The sequence below is a fragment of the Scardinius erythrophthalmus genome (assembly GCF_964197995.2).
Source record: "Scardinius erythrophthalmus genome assembly, chromosome: 16".
Lineage (NCBI taxonomy): Eukaryota > Metazoa > Chordata > Actinopteri > Cypriniformes > Leuciscidae > Scardinius > Scardinius erythrophthalmus.
This window is the reverse complement of record NC_138236.1, coordinates 4258739-4276864: the sequence shown is the minus strand read 5'-3', so window position 1 is coordinate 4276864 and position 18126 is coordinate 4258739. Positions and strand designations below refer to the sequence as shown.

The window sequence follows — 18126 nt, the reverse complement described above, 5'->3', positions numbered from 1 at the left end:
CTATCTTTTTACCTCACTGGCAATGGCCTTCGAATGTTTTTAACGCATAAACATGGTGTTTAAACAGCTGAATGTAGCAAAGCAATAAAACAATTTCCATTGACTTGCTTTAACAATATCCTCTACAACTATAGCTTTTTCATATTTTATGCTTCATAATTACCTTTTTAATTTTAACCCTGTAAAGCCTGACATATAAAAAAAAATTAAATGGAAAAGTTTATTTAACTTATAAACTTTTTTTTTTTTTTTTTTTAAGCAGGTCTTTTTGTTGTGCCTCAATTTTTTTGTATGAGCATCAAAAAAATGCAGTTTGGGGCAAATGCTGATAATGATACTGATTCTGATAGCTTGTAATAACAGACTACTTACATAAAATGCATATAAATATCAGTCGCCACTCTATATCTCCCAATAATGTCTTATAGATGATAATTAAATGCTTAGTTTTATGATTAAAGGTCTGTAGTTTTAAAATATATAATGCAGTGCAATGCAATTAGTGAGAGATGAACATATAACCATTCCTCAAAAGCCTGATAGATTATGATGCTCACATTTAAACATGATTTTTCAAAAAAATAATGATGTATGGATAATCAATTAAACCTAATTTGTTTCAAGTGATCATCTCTAAATATTACTAAAAATAACTCTTTGAATGAACATAAAAAAATCATGGAAAGGATTTCCACATGATTAACTTGCTTTATTTCAGCATTATGCAATTCTGTTATTCCAATTTAATGTACTTACGTTGGGTCAACTTAATTTATTAAGGTTGATTCAACTTATTTACTATGGTTGGACACAAGTTAATTTAATAGTGTCAGCCCAACTAATTTTCAATGTTTTGGACCAACTAATTTACTTAATTTGCATTCAACTTATATGTTTGCTATTTTCATTCATCCATTAATATTTCATTTATTTAAGTGACACATAATTAAATTGATAGACTATAGCTAACTATTTGCTAGCAGTAGAACATATTAGCATCTTAAATGCTAAGATTTACATGCTACTTCAACAAAAGTAGCTGAAAGTAACCAAATCAGTCCACAGCCAAACAAAATGCTCCACACTTCTCCACAATGGTAACCCACTGTAATTTAAATGGTTCTAATAATTCCAATGTAATTGAACATTAAACACAATTACACACTATCAAGTCTTCCCCTTTTCTAATTTTCTAAAAAAAAACATAAAATAACACTTAATTTTAAAATTTATTCTCTCTTAATTCAACCATATGCAAAGCATGCTGGGAACTAACAAGCACCGCCCAGTTTAAGTTAATGCAACACAAATCATTCATGTAATCCAACACAAACAGATTAAGTAAACTTAAATTTTACATATTATGCAGATTGAACACAATCAAATTAAGTTAGGGCAAAATGGCAGTTGGCGTCGCACTATACTGCCACCCTCTGGATGTAATGGTTTGTGTTTAGACAACACGTTAGGATTTTGTACTGTTGAGACATAATTACGTGGACCTTAAAAACATTTCAAGTCAACAAACACAATTATTATAAGTAAACTAAATATAAATATATTATGTAAAATGCACAACCTTCCTAGTTCGTTTTTTTGAGTGTATATGTATTCGTTGAATTTAATAAAAAAAAAATTATCGTAAGTGGTTGCATTCAATTGATTTTACATACATTTAAACAAATGCATTAAGTTGAACTTAATCAATTTTAGTTCAACTTAATGCATTTGTTTAAATGTAGGTAAAATCAATCAATTGAATGCAACCACATACGATAATTTTTTTTATTAAATTCAGCGAAACATTTTTTTCAGTGTAAAAGTGAAATATATTCCATGGTTTAAAAAAGTGTGAAAACTAGCCCCGCTCTCTCACATAATAGAGTATTGTTGACATTTCAGCCCCCTAATTGTGCAAAATCGCTTTCATAACTTTCACTGGAAAATTGCACAATTTTATTGTTACAAGAAGAACTGTTCTTTGTTTTCTCCTATCAGATTAGTTTATTGGAGAGTTCCTTTATATTGTATTTGAGGCAGCATTATGAGCCCTTAAAGCTCTGGAGGATTCCTGTTGCTCAAAACCAGTAGGGTGTTATTGCATATGGCAGGCGAACCACATGTCCTTCCTTCAGCAAGCATACAGAGGCAACTTACTATTATACAAAGAACAATAGTTATCAAACACCGCCGTGTTCTCCAAGATGCTTTAGATGTTATGTTAGATTAGATGCCATGCGCTCATTTATAGTCTAGGGGGAGAAGGCACAAAACTCGGAACTGCTTTTGTGCGCTCCAAAAGAGAAACCTTCACTGACAAGTGTAGCCGTCCAAGCGACATTGACGTGAGTAAAACAAACAGAGCTATTGTGAAGCTCAATTGGCTCATTTGACATTCTGATGAAACTATTTTTGGTAAAGACTCAGCAATCGGAGAAAAGGGAACTATGCACACACAAATGAGGAATTTCTGTCTGTATATTGGCACATCAATGTTTAAGTTGTTGTTTAGAATAACAAGATGTAAAATACTGTCAGACTGCTGGGTGTGTGTGTTACAATTTGCAAATGTTGATACAGTTTATTTATTTTTCAACAACTTATTCTGAAAATGCAAAGGGTGACTCTTTATGTTGCTAAATGAAGAAAAAAATTAATAATAATAATCTAGTGCTGTCAAATCGATTAATTGTGATTAATCACATCTAACATAAAAGTTTGTGTTTATATAATACATGTATATATTTTTATAGATATTTATATGCATACAATATATACAGTATGTGTGTATATATATATATATAAATACATACATACAGTATATACACATACGTAAACACAAATATATTATTATATAAACAAACTTTTAATCGATTCATCGACAACCTTATTTCTTGCATAATGACACTAAACTGTACAACTGACTGTATAACTGATAGCTTCATCACAATGCAATCATTTCAAGTAAAATCTATATTTTATGTCAGTTTCTTTATTTGGAAAGTAATGCACAGTGCTTTTCACATTGATGTTAATGTTTTAATGTTATTAAAGTTAAAATCTATTTACAGTGTTTCAAAGGTGTCAGAAGTCAGCGTCTTCATCAAGAAGTCAATTAGGTTGATCATTTACCCTGAGAATCAGAACTTAGAAAAGTCTGAATATCCGACCATGAAAACCTCGAGCCACGGAGAGAGAGAGAAAGAGAAAGAGAGAGAAGGGTAAACACGCCTCCCTCTATAAACTGTGGATGAAAGTGTTGACACTAGATTCATTTCATCAGAGACATGGACACTGAAGCAGCAGCTCATCAATAAAAAGCAAGATGATGTAGATAGAGGACATTCTATCAGTCCGGACATTAACACAGAGTACATTAAAGTTAGGATTATTTATTATGTTTTATCCGGAATCACGCTATAAAAGTGCAAAATGGACAATGTTCTGACAGGAATTTTGTAGCCAAGATGATGAAGGCTCTTTGGGCATTCAGGTATGAGATGGCACATTTCTTATAACCTCCTTTTTATCAGTATCAATACATTTATAAATATAGATATAATCACACTGTTCATTTGGAGAAACTTTTGTATAATTGCAAAGTTAAAAATAATCAAACCGGTCAATATTAGAAGGTGTGTAGCTATATATGCTTTATATTATTGAAATGCACTATACTATAGGAAGTTATGAAAAATAGTTCAAATATGAAAAGTTCATTATGCACATTCTATCATTTACAACTGTTCACCACAGATTCTGTTTATGCTTGTTTGCATACACTTAATGTGTGAAGAGTATCAACAAATAATCAATAATTTAAGTGTAGTGTCAATATACTTCAAGTGTTGCATGATTAATTTATTTGTGTCTATGTGAGGTTTTATGTATCTGTATTTTTCTGTATATTCTGAACTGTTTAAATAGTGACTGGTTGCTGTTGCACCGTAGGCTCGGCTCTCTTCATGTGATTTATGTAATAATTTAAATGTAAAAAAAAGCGATTTCTTTTGGAAACCAGTTATATTTTAGTGTACTTGTAGCAGATAAATATTTGTGACTGGCTGTCTGCATATTATCCCTTACGTTTATCAGCTGCACTTGCATATATAGATGGTCTCAAAGCGAAAAGAAAAGCTACAAAACAACTGTTTTGATTCCATGGAGTCTGTCAGAATCCCGCTCCATGCGCGCGCACTTCATAATTCATTTAAATAATTAAATAAAAGCTCCGCCCCTTTCACAACTTTTCTTCCCCTTCACTCGCTTCATTATGCTATTGAAGCTCCACCCCCTTCTTACGCAACGCAAAAAACGCCCGCCTCTTTCATGTGCTTCACCACCTAATTAACATAACAGCCCCGCCTCCTCACTCCCTTCACCACTTCATTTAAATTTTAGCCCCGCCCCCTCACGCGCTTCACCCTCACAGCCCGACATCATTCAACGGCTCTAGCTAACGTTAAACGTGCTCCACCGTCCACACGGTCCGTTTCTCACTGTATTAGACAGATATATGGCTCAAAACATCAGCGTTATCTCTCGTATCGGTGCTTTTGTTACTTTTTGAAAATTCCGTCCAAAAGGAAAAAACGGTTCACCTCAAATGCTCTCGAATTCTCCCATGTAAGTAGCTCTGGGCTTCACAAGCTAACATGTGTCTGCTAGCCTCTTGTATGTATTTGACTAAAGACAGGTGAAGTTGTTTATAAACGCCTAGCTGGTTTCAGTCTGAATTAACGCGTTATGTTATAACGGTTTTAAGATAAATAATGTACGAGTTTAATACCGGGTACGGTAGCTGCTATATGGCTAATTGACGGTTAAGTTAGTTTAAACCTTATCACGTGATATCTTCTGGTGAATAATCACAAGTAAAAACGAATGGAAGCAGCTATCATTATTATTGTTTTATTAATAAACCAAACAGATTTCGCAAATTGTTAGGCATATGAGGAACGTTTTGTTTTAAATCGGCGAAAAATAACTTACCTGTGGAATTGGCGCCTCATTCATTTCCGGATGTCTTATTTTGATGGTGATTGTATTCATGATCTATATTTATTGTATTGATTGGTTTTATATTCTTTGTGTTGATTGAACGTCAGCTAACCTTCTGGCAAGGTTCTCTCAAAGTCATGAACAAACGTTGTGATATTAATAGAATGTTCATTCAAAGTTGGTCTTTATTAATGTTCGTCTTTATTAATGTTCTCAAAACTTTAGCATAAAAACGTAGCCTAATTTATATGTCCTGAATCATGGAAGGTTTTTTTTTTTTTTTTTCGGAAGCATTTTACTTCTAATGTTTTTGTTATTGTTACTAGTTTCAAAACGTCCAAACTAGAGAACATTAAAAAGTAACATTCCCATAATGTTTACAAAATGATACAAATGTTTTGAACATTCAGAAACAACGTTTTCATAACTTAATGGGAATATATTTTTGTTTGTTTTTTGATTCTCCACCCATACAGCGTATCTGTATATGTCTCACTCCTGTCATAATCATAATTAAAGGGTTAGTTCACCCAAAAATTTTAATTATCCCATAGTTATACTATGTAATACTCACTCTCAAGCCACACTAGGTGTATATGACTTTCTTCTTACAGCCAAACACAGTCAGCTATGTTAAAAAATATCCTGGCTCTTCCAAGCTTTATAATGGGAGTGAATGGCACTTTGTTTTTTGAAGCCCAAAATAGTGCATCCATCCATCAAATGGGGGGGGTTAATGAAGGCCTTCTGAAGCGTTTTTGTTAGAAAAATATCCATATTTATAACTTGATTTATTTAGATATTTTTTTATAATTTATTTTTGTTTATTTTCTGCATGTGATTATCTATAAATAAATAAAAAATACAATATTAATTCCTACTTTGTGTACTATATAGCTCTATTTTGACACGATTGATTTTTTTCTTGCAGGTGTTCTTGAACTACGAGAACAGCTTAGGGACTTCTGTCTACCGTGAGCAGTTCGATTTCAACGCGGAGCCTCCTTGGGATCCTAGCTGATAGCTGGAGAGGTCGCCCTCTGACCTGTCCCTGTAAGTTCACATTGCTGTAACCTCACTTATGGTGTTTTACCATAACTTGCATATGCTTCAAGTGCAACAGGAAGTTTTGATTTTGGTCATGCTGCCAACCTGTTCTTCAAAGCAGTTGCAATTCAATCTTTAGCTGTTTTTAGACCTGCTTTGAGAATGGATTTCCAGGGTCAATGGAAGTCAGTGACTCTTCCGATCGATGTCCACTGCAGGAGTCTTTCTGCTTTGACGTCAAACATGATATTTTGACATTGAATGTGTCAAAGCCAATTTTACAGTTTATATAACAGAGAATAAAAAGCTGCAATTCACAGTTGGGGTCCCTGAGCACCAACAGCATGTCAAGTCTTTGTTCAACACATTGAAGCTTGATGTTCTTTAAAGCTCCAGTCTGTAACCTTTTTGGATTAAAAATGATCCAGAATACATTTTTGAGCAAGTACATAACCAGCCAGTGTTCAAAACTCTCTGCTTGCCTTAGCTCGATTCAAAACGGTAAGCTTGTCATAATGTTTTTAATTCCAGCGGTACTGGTGGATTTCCCCGGGAAATTTGAGCATGTTTTTGCGTCATTACGTCACATCTGTACACATAAAAAAGAGTCTCGGATAGTAGAGTATGAGTGTGAGGATGTTGGAGGTGGAGATTTACAGCCTTTTCTCTCAGCACTTGATATAATTAAACTTATCAATTTGATGGCGGATCCAGAAAGGTTCAAACGACAATCACCAGTGACAACTGGAGATTCACCCGTTGTAAAACGCGAAACGTTCTTCTCAAAACGTTGGATTCATCCGCGCGGTGCCGTGCCGATAGCCTGGTAATACCAAACTCTGCTACTTCGCTTTGCTTCGTAGACAGAGTCTGGAATGGCATAATAGAGAAGTGTTTTCTCTCTCGCAGAAGAGAAGTTTAAAATCATTGGTTACCCGTAAGTAGGGTTGGGTATCGTTTCATTTTTAGCGATTCTGATTCCGATTCTGCTTATCGAATCCGGTTCTTATCTATTCTTGTTTCCGATTCCAATATTTTTTGGAGGGAGAAAGAAAAGGGCAAATACTTGAAGAAAAAATATTTCTACCTTTTATTCTTGCCAATTTTAAGCAATAACCAATAAAATGGCTAAAGTGAAAGGAGTCTCTTCATATAAAGGTGTTGATTAGCCTACATTATTACTCCAGCAGTGTGGCAAAAAATCGACTGTTTTTTTTTTTTTTTTTTTCATTTAATTATTTATTGAATTAGACTTGAGAGATTCGGTCAAAAACGGAGAATCATTCACTAAACAAGTATTTATGAGACACTGAATTAATAGTGTTTGAATTAATTATTCAAACTATTTAAAAAAAAAAATAATAGACTATTAGACTAATGATTTTAAGCCACATAGATTCCTGAATTAGGGACCGTTCACATATGGAAAAGCACGGCCGCGCCGCTTTCTCCTTCTTTCCACAAGCGCTTGCGCTCCCGTGGCGTCTGTCGTTGCTATGCAACCCAACCATTCACTAGCTACTAGATATATTTATGGAGATGAGAAATAAAAACCCGCCCTGTTCAGATATGATCAGCTGTTCAGCCGAGCGTTTGATGTTACAGAAAGGTCGGTTGGTTTTTGTCACTTGACCTGCGCACCACTTGCGCCATTCTGAAAAGTTGAGATTTTCATCTCGATGAGGCATAGGCGCGCGCGCCTGCAAAAACGAGTGCCATGCACCGTATGCTCGTCGCGCCCACGGCCCATGATGCTTCTATTATGAACGTGCTTGCCGCGCGCCTACATTTGAAATAACGGATAGTCAGGAATCGATAAGAGGAATCGAAATGCGTGCGTCTTATCGAATACCCGGTTTTTGGGAATTTGTTACCGGTTCTAAAATGGAACCGGTTCTCGATACCCAACCCTACCCGTAAGCCAATCACATAACGTTTGGTTATGGCGTGTGTTATGCGCATTCTCAGCCGCATCTAACTTCCACTGTAAACACATGTATGATGCGAAAAACAAAACCATCGAGCGAAATACCGGAGTGAACATGGCTGTGCGCAACTTTTGCAGATTATGTGAAGTAAAAATCTACGCATCCACGGTACAATCAGTGTCTACGTCACGGCTCTCAGCCCGCCCTCTGTTCGTTGATTGGCCCGGCTGTTTTCAGGCCGGAGGAAAACGGAAAGCTATTACGCTGTCTCAGACTGACTACAGAAGCGAAATGAAATTGAGCGGAAGTAAGAAGTCTGACGTAGTCAGGCTACCGTGCCGAGGCACAACCCAAGTAAAGTTGATAATTCCGCAAATAACTGCAATTGCAGATTTCGAACAGAGTGGCGACAAAGAGGAAAAACTACGGACTGCAGCTTTAAAGACTTTATTTTCTGTCTGTGTTGTGTTTGCAGTGGATATCGCTAGGACCCAAGAGCTCTGAGGGTTCTCATAAATAGGTGACCTGCTTTATGCCAGTCAGAACATCAGATTACGGATGAGTATGAAGGGAATTCTGGATGAGCTCCACTATTCTGTTGAGCTGCTGGAAGAAAGCGCAGCTCTCAGAGATGTGATCGATAAACACATTCATGATCAAACACTTGTAAGTATACCATTCTGCTGTGTTGTTTCATTTATTGTGCCTTTTTTGTACTGATCAATGATGTATGTTGGTCTTCTTTAGGCACTGAAGAGTGCATTTTTTGTTGCTGACCTCGGAGTGATTGTGCGGCAGCAAATTCGCTGGAGAACTAAAATGGACCAGATTCGGCCTTTCTACACGGTCAAGAGCAACAGCTGCCCTGTGGTTGTTGAAATCCTGGCTGCTCTTGGAACAGGCTTCGTTTGTTCAAACAAGGTGAGCATAAAGTACAAAATATGTCTCATCCCTCACTAGATTCCTTATTGTCCTAAAATAAGTCTGTTTGTTCATTTGTGTCTGTTTGAAAGCTATTTTTAAAATGTATTAATACTTTTAAAAATTATATTATAACCTTCATCTGTTTTGTCTTCTGTGCTTGTCTCTCAGCATGAGGTGGACTTGGTGAAGGTCTTTGGCGTCCCGTCTCAGGACATCATTCTCGGCGGCACGTGTAAACAGCTTTCCCATATCAAATACTCAGCCAAACATAACATCCCCCTCCTGGTTTGCGATAATGAGGTGGAGTTGAGGAAGATCGCACGCTGCCATCCCAAAGCAAAGTGAGTTGACTAGGGTTGTCGCCATGCAAACATTTGCAGTAAATTGTCACAATTCTCAGGCAATATCTGTGCAGTAGGGTTTAGGCACCTCACGATCCGATTCTGGTAATCATTATCCGATTCTAAAACAATTCATCTGTTTTTTTTTTTCATGCACTGCTTAGTTTTGAGGTTTTGTTCTATTTGGCTTTTCATAATGTGTCATTTCCGACTAGTGAAAAGAAAACATCCAAAATGCACTTTTAAATGTGTATTTTATTGCGCTTTATTTATTTGCATCTGTAGATTTCAATGACAATAAGTATCTTCAAAGCGGTGAGTTTTTTCTCGTGTCAGAAATCCCCACTTCAGCAGCTTTACATACACCAAACTTTTCTGAAGGGTTTTACAGAGGGCTTTGTTCTTAATGTATAATTTGCCTGATTTATAGAACAATTCTGAAAAACAAATTTAAGGGGAAAAAATGACTGCTGTTGACAGTAATTTTTGATTTATGGAAGAGATATCTAGCCTGGCTAACGTCAGACCTCGTCTCATTGAGACGTGGTCTGGGAACCACATGTTAATTTTCTCGTATTTGAGGCGTGGTTTACGAATGCCCAGAGCCGTTTATTGGGCGCTACGAATGTCTATCAAATGCGCCTGTACGTAGCTCATAACCAATCGTTTCAATTATACCAGATGACGTATGTAGAGCGGCAGAAATTCGACGAGGAAGAAGACGAAATAAACTTGCGTTCTAAACTACTTAGAACACTATCTAAGGCTGCATCGAAAGGTAACTTCGTGTCTGATGCCATGTTGGATCCATAGATATAAACAAACTGCTTCGGTGTGTCGCATAGACGTCGTCATCGTCTTGCTGTTCCCTCCCCGTTCTGTGATTGGTCCCCTCGCTGAGGCGAAAATCTGGCTAGCAGCGTGAATAAAATCCAGGGATGTGATTTTTCCGGATTAATCCGGAATTCCGGATTTTCCGACCTGAAAATGTGATTTACGTGAATCATGCAGATCTGTAAAAAAAAAAAAAAAAAATGGGGGGCGGGGGGTAATCTCACAGCCGTCACCATGGTAACCCGGGACGGAACCACATTCGCCGCGAATCGCGGCCACACCGGGCGGCACGTCAACATGGTTACAGATGGCAGAGAGATGCAATCTTTCCCCGCCCAGCGAGTGCTTGAAACCCCCGCTGTCTCGTCCCACTTTTGGTTTGTTTGGCTTCCCATACTTGAAGTGCGTCAGAAACAGAGCGCGCGCGCGATCAGTTGTTGGTAATTTGTTGTGTAGCGTGCGCGACGCCGCATCCAATGTAGACAGCATTGCTTTTTTTTTTTTGAGGGCGCTTAACACACAGGCTCGTAGAAACGGGCCTGGCAGCTCGCGCCAGTTTCTAGACGCGGTGAAAGTTTCCTGATTGTGACGGATGGCCGAATTTACGTGACACATTATAAATGAGCATTATAGTCTGCGATAGATACAGTGCCAAAAAGAAGAGGATAAAAGGGGATAAAGACAGAGGTAAAGTGATGTAGTGAATTAACAGTTTATCTAATTGCATAGGAGTAAGATACTATAAATTCATGGCAGTTATTTTTACCTTAAACTTAATGTTAGCAGTTGTTCCGAGTTCTCCATACTGTGTGATTTTGTTACAATCATGTCAGTTTTAAGACACATTTTTTATTATCACTTTTTTATTAATGTTTTACTCTACAGTTGTGCAGTTTTGGGGGGGAATACAGTACAGGCCAAAAGTTTGGAAACATTACTATTTTGAAAGAAGTTTCTTCGGCTCATCATGCCTGCATTTATTTGATCAAAAATACAGATTTTTTTTATTTATTGTGATATATTATTACAATTTAAAATAATTGGTTTTCAATTTATTATACTTTAAATTATAATTTATTTCTGTGAAGCAAAGCTGAATTTTCAGGATCATTACTCCAGTCTTCAGCTTGTGACATCCGGTCTATCACATGATCCTTTAGAAATCATTCTAATATTCTGATTTATTATGAGTGTTGGAAACAGTTCTGCTGCCTAAAATATTTGATGAATAAAAGGTTAAAAAGAACTGCATTTATTCATTTATCCAAATATTTCCTAATATAAATCTTCTTTACTATCACTTTTTATCAATTTAACACATCCTTGCTGAATAAAAGTATTGATTTATTTCAAAAAAGAAAGAAAAAAATTACTGAACCCAAATTACTGACCAGTAGTGTAGATAGTTGTTACAAAAGATTTCTATTTTGTAAAAAAAAAAATTCTTCTTCTTTTTTATTTTAATTTTATAACTTTTTATTCATCAAAGTATCCTAAAAGTATCACAGAATATTAAAAAATATTAAGCAGCAGAACTGTTTCCAACTTTGCTAATGAATCATCATATTAGAATGATTTCTAAAGGACTGGAGAAATGATCCTGAAAATTCAGCTTTGCATCACAGAAAAAAAATGATAATTTAAAGTATAGTCTAAAAAATGGAAATCCAGTTATTTTAAATTATTTTAAATTGTTGATGGCGCACTGTTGATGGCGCACTGTTGATGGCGTGGATTAGACACTTGTCATTGTTGTTATAATTATTATTACTACTATTATTATACTATACTATTACTATAGTATAGTAATTACTAGGCGCAGTGGATTAGACGCTTGGCTTTGATTTCCACTGCGACGCATCCACCAAATAAGTTGTCATTTGTCATACTGTACAAAAAAAGTTGCATGTTGCACAACTAGCTGTAAAATAAATTAAAATATATTTTTTGTTCAAATAAGTTGTTATGGGTCTTGCTTTACTATCCATATAGATCCGCCACCAGTTTGATCGGCAGGGCGGGGGGATGGAGGGGGGGGGGGGGTTGTTGGGGGTCTTAGTATATTTTCCTGCTTTTTTGTCCTTAGCCAATCACATGCCTGAAAATCGCGCTGCTCTCAAGGCAGCAGGGGGAAACCCAGGCTAAGAGATATCCAAAATTCCCTAAAAAACCATTTTACTCGAATGCATCAACAAAATGAAACTATTTTTAACCTGGCTTTATCCAATGTTCAAATTTCTGTTCTGGAAACTAATGCAAATTAGTGCATATTAAATTAAACAATGCCAACATTTTAGAAAACTTGTAGTACAATAAGTTACTTTTTTTTACTCTAGTCATCTGTGGTATCTTACCTACTGATTTTGCATATCAATTTTTTTGTGTTCTATACTTCTAGGTACTTAATAAAATAATTTCAAATAAATAATAAATGAAATAAGTATGTTAAGAATTAACTAATTAAATGTAGCTTTAAAACATACAAGTTAAAAAAGGGGAACAAAGAAACATTACAAGCAATGAAGAAAAAGTGCATTCCAGATAAGGACTGAGGGATTTTTCTCTGTATTATTGCTGTTTACATATTACAGGTCATATCATAGACCGCAGCAAGTCTAATAGGCTGCGTTCACATTAATGCACAGGGGTTTTTAGCACTAACCTTCATCTCGAACTATACAAGTTTTAGATTGCCTTGGACTTAATACAAGTAGAATGCTCTTTTATGAAGTTACCTCACTTAAGGACTTATTTAGTAAGATTATGCCTGAAAAGGTTTGGGATTTTTTTTTTTTATAATGTTAATTTAAAAAATCTTGTATAATATGACTTGCTGTTTTTGTTTGATTTGGTTTTTATTATATTTATATGATATTTGTATTTTTGTAATTGAATTTTTGCCATGAAAATAGCTTTGAATGCTGATATGGCACTAAATAAAACAATCTTGAATCTGAAATCTTCTTGAACTTGCTTTCTGCCGCAGGGTGTTACTGCTGTTGACATCAGAGAGCTGTTGTGAGAGAGAGGAGACGGCCATACCGTTCGGCTCCACGCTGAAGGACTGCAGACACCTGCTGGAGTGTGCCAGAGAGCTCAGCCTGCACGTTACCGGAGTCAAGTGAGTGTCTTCAGTGTCGAGAGGATATTTACAGAGCCCCTAAAGGGACATGGTGATGGCCTTTCATATGGATATACAGTAGTTTGATATTAAGAGTGCATTTGAAAAATAGTGCATAATCTAATTTGTAATAAACATGAGACATGCTTTATATTAAGGGCTTCAAAATAACTCATCAGATATAATAAACATGTAGTTTACTGCAGCTTGCTCTGACAGATGTTGGAGATGTGGTGTTTTCCTCACTGCATAACTTATATTTTACAGATTTATTCTCCATCTGTAAAAGTCTTGCAAATGTTTCCATTTTGCTGTCAGTAGTGGACGAGCCTTATGCCAAACAGACTAAAATATACATTTTGCTAAAATATTTGTTTTTGGATATTAAAAGCACAGTATGTTACAGTAAATCGCCACTAGAGGTCGCTTATTCAAAACAATAACGATGTTGCCATGAATGAGTGTGGCTGTGGACATAAAGCATAACCTTTAGTATGAACAATGTTTATAGGACAACATTGGGCAGGATGTGCATTTTTATTTATTTATTTTTAATAAATAGACAAAAATGTGGGTCTTTTTTATCAGAGTAGAAAAAAGTAGAAAATACAGATATATCGCCAATCAGCCAAAAAATACGAGATGTGATTTTATTTTTATTATTATTTTATTATTATTATTCATATTGCCCAGTCCACTTGCATGCCATGTGACCAGAAACTGACAGCATGAACATGCAAATTATTATATAAGTATTAACTTATTCACAAGGGGTACTTAAAGGAAATATTTGACATCTCTGGGGTTCGGCTGATAAAAAATAATGCTAGAGTTTTTCTCTGAACCAACTTCATTTTTCACATGGACCGGCTCTGAGTCATGCAGTGATGCCAAGGGCATTTATAAAGGAAGGAAATGAGGTAGTTTTTGATTTCATGCTGTTGGTTTCATGCTTTGCTCACAGATTCAACATTCCCAGTTGTTGTCAGGATGCACAAGCGTTCTCTCGTGCTGTGTCTGATGCCCGCTGTGTCTTTGATATGGGGGTGAGTCAACGCTCATGGAGTCATGGATCAAATTTTGATTTTATTGTTCCTTTTGTGCCTTGAGTTTCCCTTCTGAATCAAGAGGGAATGATCTTTAATAATCTAAATGTCACTTTCGCTGCAGTCTGCATAAGTATGTATTTCCCCCATGGTAATGTGTTCTAAATGAATTTGATCTTAGGAGGAGCTAGGCTTTGAGATGAATATTCTGGACATTGGAGCTGGCTTTGATGGAAGTGAAGCACAGTTAGACAAGGTAATGTATTCTGCTTTACATTTGTAAGATTTTTTTTTTTTTTTGCATTCATAAATGCTTTCCTTCTGAGCTTCTAATGTTGTTTGTGTGTGCAGGTTCACCAGACGCTTAAACCCATGCTGGACATGTATTTTCCTCCCTCGACCAACTTGTCGATCATCGCCGAACCCGGAGCTTATTATGTGTCATCTGCTTTCACGCTGGCCGTGAATATAATCGCTAAGGAAACAGTGGCTCGGGATTGCAGCGGTCAACCACACAGTGAGTACTAGTCAATGTTCATGTCAGATATTCATGATATAGAAAAACTTAGAACGTCAGTGGAGAAAGGCATATAGTCCTCATCACACATTGTAAGAGACATCATATACTGTACATAACCCTCCTGCTTCACAGCAGTTAATGATATGCTAAAGCCTGCCCGCACGTCGACGATTGGTCACAGCATGTTTGTGACGTAGAGAACGGCCGATTTCACACTGTTTTTGAGACTGTCTTTGGTTCACTGCAGTTTTAAAGAGAAAATACTCAGCAATGCTGTTAACTTAAGAATTTGCACATGGTTTGTCTTAAAGCATATTAAAAACATCACATATAATAATAATAATAATAACACCACATATAAACACCATTAAAACCACTACGGGGGACTTTAAATATGTCTAGCAGGTGATACATTGATCATCGGGTGTTTATTAAACTCTTTCAGAACTACTGTCAGCGAATGATGAGCCAGAGTTCCTCTACTACATGAATGATGGCGTTTATGGGTCGTTTGCCAATAAGCTGCTGTGTGAAGATTTAATAGCGATGCCTTCGGCACACAAGGTAAATATTTTTCAGTTTTTTCTACAGAATGTGACATTGCATATCGTCACCTTCCTAAAATAATTGCCCAAGTCATTTTTTTCAGGTTTCTCAGAAAACACAAAAAACTGAACCTAACTTCAGAGGCCGAGTAGATTTTCGTTCTTCTTGATGCAACTGCCATCTTGAAAAGCTTGTAAAATTGCCTAAGTCTCATTGTCTTTTGACTTAGGCAAAATAAAACAGCTTAAGTCGCACTCTTGACATAGGCTATTATACTACAGGGGTAGAAATGCATGATCTGTTCAACTGAGGATGTGGGTGATTTTACCAGAGGTGGCCAGCATCATGAGAAGATGACTTGTGCAAAAAAATCATTTTTGTCAAAAAATGATTTAGGCAATTATTTTAGGAAGGTGACGATATGCATATGTCTAATGCATAAACATGTACAGATCAAGTAATTTTTTTTATATATAATTTTGTGTTTGTACCTGCATGGGAAAAAAAACATTTCAGAATACATTTCATACATGCAGTGACTTTTCAGTAGGGCTGCACGATATTGAAGAAAAGCGCGATATGCGAAAGCTCATTAAATAATGCGATACGCGATACGATAATGCTTAAAGTATGTATAATAAACTTAAATTATCTTTAAAATATATTTGAAATTATGTAACCTACATACGTGTTTTACATTCTTTTTGTGACAAGAAAACATCCCTACAACTTGTGAAAGTGAACAGCAGTGTTTTACTGTGTTATTTTACCATCAGTGTAAACCACGGGGTTCAGGTTATCCTACATTAGGTTTATTAAACAACAGAAACTGAATAATCAAATGTAAAAATAAAACACTGCTTAGTTTTCACTGTTCACAATTAATTAAATATATACTGATTCTTATTAAAGCTACAAAAGTTATTCAGCCGAGAGCAGCGAGTGATTTTCTCTTTGTCTTTTGTTCATGATCCCAGTTATTGCAAGCCGTTGTGATATATACATTTGCGATATTTCGATAATTTCGATATATTGTGCAGCCCTACTTTTCTGACCTTTTTTTGTGTGGGTGAGATTTTTAAAATAATTTCTTTGAACATCCTCCTTTGTCATTGACCCAATCACAGGCCATTGTTGATGTTATCTGTTAATAATGTGATCACGTACTGTTTTCTCAGGAGATGAGCGCAGAAGAGCCGCTGTTCTCCTGCAGTCTGTGGGGTCCGTCTGCTGATGATCTGGATCAGGTGGTGGAGCGATGTCTGCTGCCCGAGCTCAGTGTAGGAGACTGGCTGCTTTTCAGCAACGCGGGGGCCAACAGTCTGGGGCCCGCATTCACTAACAGAGACGAACACAAACCGCTCGTCTTCTACAGCATCTCCGAATACGACTGGTATGGAGTGAATGTTTGTGTCTTGGTTTCACAGCTGGTGCTTTTGTGTTGTTTTTTAATCAAATTGTTTTTCCTCGCAGGCAAGAGATTCGTAATTGTGGCGTCAGTTTGGACACGGGGATGAAGAACTTCTCTCTTGGACCGTGTTGCCTGCGATCGTGCATGTCTGAGGCAGCCATTTCTACCCCAGCTTAACAAAAAGCCACTTATTAATGTCATTGTTTTGTAAAGATTGACTTTAAGCGCTTAAGAACCTGAACTCTTTTCAAAAGCCTCTGATGCTTCTACGAGCAGAGCTGAAGAAGTGTTATTGACCAGAACAACTTCATAGCCCATCGGAACTAATGGATATACAGCAGATAGATACGATTAGCTTTAACAAATGGGCCAGTTAGCGTTTAAGATTTACTTACTTAATTATACGTTTTATTTATATATATATATATATATATATATATATATATATATATATATATATATATATATATACACATTTGCATATATTTCCTCTTAAGTGAATCAATCATGAACCCAAAAGGGGGAAGTTATTTATTAAACCTCAAGTCTAGTTTCATGACAACATCAGATGCTTTTTGAGAAATGTGCACTTGTTTTTGTTATTTGTATTAAGAATGTGATGTTTTAAACTGGATAATTGTGATCTTCGTCCTATTTGAACTGTTGCATTAATAGTGCAGCAGAGCTAAGTGTGTTTGTGGACAGAATACAATGGAAACGTCGTAATCTCACGCCCAGAACGCGCCTTGTGCAAGTATGCGAATGCCAAGCGTCTTGTACAGTTGTACATATTTGTGTGTGTTGCATCGCTGTGACGAACAAGTTATTGCATTTTAAGGAAAGAAGATGTGTGCAGTGCAGTAAGGAATTCATAGTGTTATGAACTCTAGATGCATTTTGTAATGTAATATTGCACAAAATTGAGATCGCATAGCTAGAAGGATCTTTCGGGTCCGAGTTGTTGCTTTTCTATAGTCTACGAGCGTCGGCTACAGCTCGGATCTCAAGCATTGTCTCCGCTTTACATGTGTTCTGTGCAGGACGTCTCTGCTTTTGTCTCGGGAAGTGTTGAAGATGGTTGGAGCAAGTGGTGCTGGTTGAAGTGAGAGGATTTGCAGTGTTGCTCTTTACTTGCAGGATCCAGGCGAGTGCCTCTTTTGTCAACAGATGAAAAGGAATTCGATATGTGAAATGTGTTTGTTTTCGGTGTCAGAGCATAAATTATAGACTGGTGTTTACAGCATTTACCATGTACAGATTTTGCTGTCAATAAAATGGCATTAAGTGGCCTTGTTGAATCATTTAATGCTTCCTTTACTGTAAAAGTTCAACTCGAGTGAGCAAATAGCTAGAAACTTAATTTAGATCATCTTAGGTTAGTGATCCTCTGCTTTGTACGCTTTCGAG

At 36.4% G+C, this 18126-nt stretch overlaps 1 protein-coding gene across 3 annotated transcripts; it reads left to right on the top strand.

Moving 5' to 3' along the window:
- The first annotated feature begins 2296 nt into the window (after positions 1–2296).
- azin1a (antizyme inhibitor 1a) lies at positions 2297–17037 on the top strand. Of its 3 annotated transcripts, none has more exons than XM_081389405.1 (12): positions 2297–2345; positions 5933–6054; positions 8452–8642; positions 8724–8897; positions 9069–9241; positions 13062–13196; positions 14161–14242; positions 14424–14498; positions 14594–14759; positions 15208–15326; positions 16487–16701; positions 16782–17037. In XM_081389405.1, exons 3-12 carry the CDS (start codon positions 8535–8537, stop codon positions 16894–16896), a joined length of 1362 nt encoding a protein of 453 aa, XP_081245531.1. In that variant the 5' UTR covers positions 2297–2345; positions 5933–6054; positions 8452–8534; the 3' UTR covers positions 16897–17037. The 3 variants fall into 3 exon arrangements, with proteins under 3 accessions (XP_081245531.1, XP_081245530.1, XP_081245529.1); XM_081389404.1 differs by lacking the exon at positions 2297–2345 and adding an exon at positions 3268–3493; XM_081389403.1 differs by lacking the exon at positions 2297–2345 and adding an exon at positions 4428–4626.
- The last annotated feature ends 1089 nt before the right edge of the window (positions 17038–18126 follow it).